Genomic DNA, 8426 nt, shown 5'->3' with positions numbered 1-8426 from the left:
ACAGGCGGTGAAGATAAGAAAAGATGGGGACCCTAACGTGACGAACAAGAAGTGGGGGGTATTGCCGGTTGGGGGTGGAGCGTATGCTGCGAACTTTTCCCCAGTCTGAAGAACCCGATCTCGTGAGAACCCACCGTGGAAATTTGCGGGCGGGAAGCCGACTTCAGGAACGGGGCGCGCTCGGCATGAAAATTGTCACGCGGGTTGAAAATGTTGAGCCTAAGTCGGAAGAGATGGAGGCGGGCCCGGACGGTTCCTGGCACCACTGACTGAACACGCCACAACCTGGTCATGAAAGCCTGCACCGCATGGCAAAATAGATTGGGTTCATCTTATGCCATTAATAATTTTGGGAAGACGGAGAACACAAATGATATGGATGTTACCCGCAGCGATGATGCCCGACTCCCCGTATATCCTACCAGCCGGTCTGAGTTCGACATGTGCACCACCGACCCCGTTGTCGGCTACTTGGTCCCGGCCGACAGGGTATATCGATCATTCTATACCATACTTCGTTCCTCCTGCCTCCCCCGTCCCCCCCCAACAAGTCGGACCAGCTCATAAGATACCCCACCGGGGCCTGCTGGATCAACTACATATTGTCACCGTGATCGAGGGGAGTCGCGGGGATGTTTTCGGGCCTTTTGTATACTCTAGTCCACTATGCTGGCAAATTACCCATTCTTGTGAGGGGCCACAACATGTGGTGGACTGCCCAGGAACCCGGGTGAAAGCGGGAAATCAAGCAACCACCTGATGTTTGTCCGCCTACTGGTTGCGGAGCAAGACTTTGGGATATTGCCTACGGTATGGAGTATGACATACTGGATCGCTGTGCTCGTCGTATAAGAACCAGAAGGTTTCCCGTTGGGAACGATATTGGATTCGATCTTCAGCGCACCTCAAGCTGTCTTCAATCAACCAAGTCATCATGGCTTCAGCTCGGTCTATCCTCTTGTCGGCTTTGCTGCTGGCACCTTCTATCCATGCTCAAAACTTTGGTGGATCCGGGCGTGATGCCGACGCCTTCAGCTATGTCCAGCCATTGAACACAACGATTTTGGGACCTTATGGCCACGTTCCGGCAGTCTATCCGTCTCGTAAGTTCAAACATTCCCTAGACCGGGAAGAGACTGGAAAACATCATCCATCTCTTGATTGAAGTATTTGTCCTGACATTTTCGCAGCCAACGCCACGGGAGCCGGTGGCTGGGACGAGGCACTGGCCAAGGCTTTGGCCTTTGTCGCTGAACTGACGGTCGAAGAAAAAGCCTGGATGGTAACGGGTGTTGCCGGTCCCTGCATCGGCAATATCGCCCCCATCCCTCGCCTGGGCTTCACGGGACTTTGTCTTCAGGATGGCCCCCTGTCTGTCCGAGCCACAGACTACGCCAGTACCTTCTCCGCTGGCGTCTCGGCTGCGGCTACATGGGATCGTGATATCCTCTACGAACGAGGTTACGCACTGGGTGAAGAGTTCAGGGGTAAGGGCGCACATATTGCCCTGTTGTAAGTTGTCCAGAGTCTTCGGTGACGGATGTGAACAGTAACTGATCGATTACAGGCCGGTTTGTGGACCTCTCGGTCGATCAGCCTACTCGGGACGCAACTGGGAAGGCTTCGCGGCGGATCCCTACCTGACGGGTGTTGCCATGGAAGAGACCATCAAGGCCGTCCAAGATAATGGTGTACAAGCGACAGCCAAACACTACATTGGCAACGAGCAGGAGACTCAGCGCAACCCCAGCGGGTCGGCAGATGGCTTCACTGTGGACCAAGAGTCCTTGTCTGCTAACATAGACGATCGCACAATGCACGAACTTTACCTGTGGCCTTTTGCCAACGCCGTCCGCGCCCGAGTCGCCAGTGTCTTGTGCTCTTACAACCGGCTCAACGGCACTTACGCATGCGAGAACTCCAAAGCCCAGAACGGCATCCTCAAAGAAGAGCTCGGTTTCCAGGGCTACATCATGTCCGACTGGGGAGGTGTCCACTCTGGTATGTCCTCTATCGAAGGCGGTCTCGACATGAATATGCCCGGTGGCTTGGGCACCTACGGCCAGTATTGGGATGCCGGCTCGTATTTCGGAGACAACGTCACGCTGGCTATCAACAACGGTACCCTGGACGAGACTCGCCTCAATGACATGATCGTCCGTATTATGACCCCCTATTACCACCTGGGCCAAGACAGCGGTTTCCCCGCCGTCGACCCCTCAGGCGGTGATATCAACACCTTCTCGCCCAAATCCACCTGGAGAATCGACTTCAACCTGACCAGCGAAAGAAGCCGTGACGTTCGTGGAAACCACGGAGAGCTGATCCGCAAGCACGGCGCCGCCGCCACAGTCCTCCTCAAGAATGAGAACAATGCCCTGCCCCTGAAAGCCCCCAAGTCCATCGCCATATTCGGCAACGACGCCGGCGACGTGACCCAGGGTTTCCTGAACCAGGTCAATTACGAATACGGCACCCTCCATGTCGGTGGTGGCTCCGGCACTGGTCGACCTACTTACCTCGTCACCCCCCTTGAGGCCATCAAGACCCGCGCGGCGCAGGATGACGCCCTCGTCCAATACTGGCTGAACAACACCTTGATTACCAGCTCCGAGATGCCTGATCTCTGGATTCCCAAGCTGCCCGAAGTTTGCATTGTTTTCCTCAAGACGTGGGCTGAAGAGGGAAGTGACAGACAAAGCCTCAGCGTTGACTGGGACGGCGAGGAAGTCGTTGCCTCGGTGACCAAATACTGCAACAACACCGTCGTTGTTACACACTCCTCGGGCATCAACATCCTCCCCTTCGCAGATAACCCCAACGTTACCGCCATCCTCGCCGCCCACTACCCTGGCCAGGAGTCCGGAAACGCTCTTGTTGATGTGCTCTACGGTGACGTCAACCCCTCAGCTAAGCTTCCCTACACCATCGCTTTCAATAGCAGCGACTACAACGCCCCGCCCACCACGGCCGTCAACACCACGGGCGTTTACGACTGGCAGAGCTGGTTCGACGAGAAGCTCGAGATCGACTACCGCTACTTCGACGCCCAGAACATCAGCGTGCGCTACGAGTTCGGCTTCGGTCTGTCTTACACCACCTTTGACGTCGCCGACCTCGCAGTTGAGCCCTTGGCAGCTAACATCACCGCCGAGCCCGAGGCCCTGGATATCCTGCCCGGTGGGAACCCGGCGCTCTGGGAGACACTGTATAATGTTACTGTGTCGGTGAGCAACACGGGCGAGGTCGAGGGCGCTACCGTCGCACAGCTTTACGTCGGCTTCCCCGACAGCACACCCGCGGGAACCCCGCCAAAGCAATTGAGAGGTTTTGCGAAGGTTAACCTCGCAGTTGGTGAGAGTAAGCAGGTGGGCTTCGAGTTAATGAGGAGGGACCTGAGTTACTGGGATGTCGTTAGGCAGGACTGGATCATCCCCAGCGGTGATTTCGTGCTTAGTGTTGGTCTCAGTAGCCGAGACCTGAGGCAGGTGGGAAGCGTTACTCCTATTTCTGCATAAACGTTAATGGACGTGGGGGATCAGATATATGAGTTATGATGACTTGATGAGTAACCTATATATTAATCTTAGTAATTATAAATTGGAGAAGGCAAAGAGACCACACCGCAAGAATTTGTATCACTGTGAAATCTCAAAATATTTATTAGCCTTCTAGTAGGTATTTAAAGGACTACATTAGAAATTATAGCATAGGGAGATTGCTAATATTAATAGAAGTATTTAATAATCACCTAAGACCGAGTATAGCGGGCTTATAATAACTAAGGTGATGTGAGTCTATATAGGGTGTGTATTGTTATAGTAGTGAAGCTTGGTTAGCTACCTATCCGGTTGACGACGCGCAGTCCTTCTTTTGAGCTACGTCGTGCTGGAGTACTTCAATGTTCTAGCGCAGATACACGCGACATGGTACCGCGCTATCACTTATACAGAGCGTCGGCACGAACGGAAGCGTGAGGAAATAGCGATGATGAGAAACGTCTAGGAAGAAGCAGTTTATACTTAATTATAGCTATATCGGAACGTTACTCCTAGTATAAGGAGCTTAACCTGTCTCTCTTTTCGTTAACTATCACGAAGGCCTACACTACCAGGTTCCTCTAAGTTATAGCCTTTCGCTTTTCTCACTAATTAGCCAGGTATCGAATCCAGGGCCTAATACGATTATTTGCCGCTATTTGGACACTGAAATAAGTATCATCAACTGCTATACGAGAGGCCTTCGCCCATTGGTCGGTGGACACTCCTCTATCTCTCGTGTATTGCTAGACCGCACAAGTCAGGTTCATAGCAATGATCGCCCAAAGAGGCAGCGGTATCCTTTAATGTTGCATTGGCCCAGGCACACTGCTTGTGCTGGGTGCAGCGCTTGGGCCAACTGCATAGCCACAGCTGCAGCTTTCTGGGAGTTAGTCACATCATCATAGCCCAATCCAGCTACACAGCTATATTGCCCATGACCTATTACCGTGGAGATTAAAGAGCCGCACACCGAGAAGCTCAAGCAATATTCAGTGACTAGCGTAGTTTTCGTGTCGCAGCAGCTGTCTCCTGGGTCATTTGTTGCCCAAGGGCTATATTAGTGCTTTCTTGGCTATAACCACTAGTGACCGGACCGACCTTCCGGTGTCTTCAGCCAAGCCAATTAGCCCGTACTATCTGCTCCAATACAGTACGTACTCTGGGATCGTTGAATGTCTTCATGTACTTAAAGGCCCTTATGGCCCATTGCGCTCTTGGGGAGATTGGGGGCGAGTAGAGACGCATTCAATCAGTGCTTTATTTTGGTCCGAATCGCTCTGGAATGGACTCGAAACGGCTGCTACCTCCACTTAAATAGATGAGCCTCTTTATGAAGCACGGGTTCTAGTGATCCGGTTACCAGCACCCGTCCCGCAGAAGATGCTCCGTAATAGTCAGGTATATCTTTGCAGGAGGCTCTATTGCTGGGTTACCAAGCAGAAATCTGTGGTTGCTTAATCATCCATCATGCAAGGCTGAGTGTTATGCCTAAAAAGGAGCAGCTAAGCCAGCAGCATGACTGGGAAATCTGTTTAGAGGGCCGTTATTCGATATGGTGGCTATTACCATATACAGTGATTGTTCTGGCGCCAGTGCTTTGGCCAGAATACCTGGCGTAAGCCGAAAATCCAAGTATATACGTATTAGGCATCACTATAGCCGGCAAGAGGTTTAAGATACCTTGGGCTCATATATAAGCCTGGAGATGATCTAATGGCGGATGGTCTAACTAAGCCACTATCCAAGACGGGCTTTGAGCACTTCACCGAGATGCTGGGATTGAAGGAGCCCAGCGATCCAAACCACTCAAAAGATAATGGCAATGCGTTCCAAGGGTTTCTGCAAGGGCGCCTCGGCTTCGAAACCAGGTTGACTAGTCACGAAAGTATAGGAGCAGGAGGACACGGTGCTTGATTTCGCGTGTAATGGTTGTCTTGGGCCACCCCGTCAAAAGGCGAGTGAGCCCACTTTGGCAGAATTTGGTCATATTGGCAGTTATGCATGAGTTTCGACACGTTGGGGAGTCGCCTATGAAGTAGATGCCATAGCGAGGGCTACTCGGGATTAACAGCGCTAGAGTGAGATTATGCCGTGGAACAAGACGATGATAATCATGGGGTTGATGGACGAAATGAGAGGCAAATGGACTTCGTCATCCTCAAGATGATGAGCGGTAGAGAGATTGGGGACATCGTCACTACAGAATAAAATTATGCAGATTAGATCTGGTCCGTCACCAGACCTTCCTCCTCCACCAGAAACCAGTTTATTTGGAATATCTGCTCCTCACGACGGTTCTCCTCGAAGTAACGATTACTTGGAGATGCCTTGCCCAGGTGCAAAGCCGATACCAATTGCGCCTTTTGGGCCGTAGACAACATCAATGCACTCGCAGACATTGCAACCCGAACCACAGCCCGTAATTATGCGCCCTCGTCAGGCATTGCGTCACGAAAAGGTTGAAGCGGAGACACTCCCTCCCTTCGTTGCGGGTCCGTAAAGCGGCAGAGTTATGTCAGACAAGACGCAGGAAGGGCTTCCGCAGCAACTCGCATGTCTGGAGAAACCTTGCTCGTAAGTGATGCGTCAATTCATCTGCCTGGGGCTGCGGACTTTCGGAAATATACAGATACAAGTAGCGAGTCAAACTCGCCGAACATGTTGAGCATCCCGGCCAATTCCCGCTTGGTGCTTGGTGTCGAAAACTGGGACTGAACTTCTAGAATGTGGTTGATCAGATGGTGTAGCGCGATTTCCGCCGCGTAGCAGTACCAAGAGTGCTGTTGGGACTGGACTTCTACGTTGTCCGGCTCGGCGTGGGATAGCATGGATAGCGCGGGAAACAAGTAGGGGTAGGTTGTCGATGATAGCTAAGGCTCTAGTTCTCTATCGGGCCGAATCGTCAGCGCCTGCAGCTTCAAGGCTTGGGTGCGGAAGACATACAACTCAGACTTGTAGCAAGTATAATAGAGATTCTGCTCCAAAGTCAACATGCATGATTCGAGAACCACAAACTCCGTTGTGTAGTATTCCTTAAGTATGTATCTCTATTCAAACAGACACAAATAGACACACACATATACGAAAAAAAGAAAGAAACGAAGCAGACCAAATCACTTGGTGAAGGGAGGATGCACACCCCGACAAATTTGGTCGAATAATATGTATTTCCAGCCATGTGGAAATAGTTCCCGGCCTCAAGTGGCTGCAGTGATTAGTGAGTATCAAAGCTCACGGGAGAATGATTACCCACCCAGCAAGGCAAAGACAGTAGAGTGACTGACAACGCATTTGGCTCATTGCATAACTCCATTGCTTGGCAGCGACACCCTAGTAACTCCTCGCCAGACCATGGTTGGCCCCGAACGAAGACTTGTGACTGGATCTCCCGCGCTCTACACGAACCAGGCTATGGGGAGTCTCGGGGTGCAGAATGGGGGTTTTGGGATGAATTATCCTGGTGAAGCGAGCCGTCAATCTATCAAGCTCGGTAGCATCCATTGACGGCTACACAGGGGGTATTAGGTTAGCCCCGGGTACAGCCCACAGGTAGGTCTCGATGAAACGGGGAACGATTGGGGGAAGCATGACTAGAACAGTACACCTCCATCGAGTTACAACCGTTAGCGCAGTGACTTACGAGGACCCTGATCAATTGCGGATATAGCTATGTTTTGCTGAAGGTTACTTTTCTAGCACGTCCTTCTAGAATGCCGACTTCCGCGCAGAGACGGGCAATAATCAGCTCTCAGAGTAATCTGCATACATTAGTATCAAATCTCTTAAAATTAGACGTTGCAATGTCTTTGGGTCTATGTGAAACTATGGATATGATCTTAAATATTAATAGCATGGCACGTTGAAAGAAGACACTGCACTAACATCTGTAACCCCGGTGGAGGTGTATTAATGCCAGTACAGCCGTGGGATGGATTGCCGGCTTTGCTGCCGACATAACGCTAAGTAAGCCCCTACTCCCAGTTTTGGCTCCAACGGTGCAAACACGAGCATTGTCGCGTAACAGGTGGGTCAAGTTGTGGATGGGGTCGGGGAGTTGGGAACCGAAACCTCGGCATCTGAGGTATGAGGCTCAGCTCGTTGTCGTTCATGACGCGGTAAAGTGCGGCTGACCTACAGATTAGCCGATGCTACATCAGTACTATAATCGCAGTCTGCATTGCCTTTTGTGCAACATCCACATTTGGACTTCTGTTATCGCATTTCTGCTTTCTAGAGGACCGAAATCTCTGACACGCTACGGCCATGAGCGGTTGGTTGATCGCTGGGCTGGGTTTGCTGCAATCGGTCTGGTGCAACTTCAACCTGGCCTGCGGAGTCACCCTGGGGTTGTGGGAAACACAACCGCCTGGAGGAACCCATAGCGGTGTAATCTTGAGTGGGTAGGTACGGGCCCTGATGAAGTCACATGCATTCAGTCATCGTAGAGGCCCACGACTATTACTAGGCAAAACAAGGCCAGGCGAGTCAAGCATCTGGCGATCGAGTTCTGGGGTTTACCAATCCGACCGTCATTGGCTCTTGGCGCAAGTACCCCTGTCTCTTGGATGGATATCGGGGAATCTCTGCGACAAGTGGTATGGCTTTCCTGCTTGGCATGGTGAATAACTCATGACAAGTATCCACGCTTTGCCCCGCAGGCGTCCTAAAGCGCTCTCAATCCAGGTTTATACCCCAGAAAAGTCTTGCGCGTTTCGCAGGCATGGTGTTTACATTTCTCCAGGGATGGATAATATTAGCGGGCTACATGCACCAAAGTTGGTCCTGTTACGATGCTGTCCACGTAGTACCTGTTCTCTCTGTATCATCTCTATTGGAATGGTATCTAGGGTGTTAGCTTGAACATTTCGTATTGAGTATCATTCA

General features: G+C 51.5%; 1 protein-coding gene across 1 annotated transcript; it reads left to right on the top strand.

Moving 5' to 3' along the window:
- Positions 1–934: 934 nt before the first annotated feature.
- Positions 935–3518, top strand: BCR38DRAFT_348968 (beta-glucosidase-related glycosidase; the record flags this gene model as incomplete). The annotated part of the gene is made up of 3 exons (XM_040856456.1): positions 935–1103; positions 1191–1512; positions 1568–3518. 3 exons carry the CDS (start codon positions 935–937, stop codon positions 3516–3518), a joined length of 2442 nt encoding a protein of 813 aa, XP_040713252.1.
- Positions 3519–8426: the final 4908 nt, after the last annotated feature.

The sequence above is a fragment of the Pseudomassariella vexata genome (genome assembly GCF_002105095.1).
Source record: "Pseudomassariella vexata strain CBS 129021 chromosome Unknown BCR38scaffold_11, whole genome shotgun sequence".
NCBI classification, from domain to species: Eukaryota; Fungi; Ascomycota; class Sordariomycetes; order Amphisphaeriales; family Pseudomassariaceae; genus Pseudomassariella; species Pseudomassariella vexata.
This window is presented reverse-complemented; position numbering and strand designations above follow the sequence as displayed.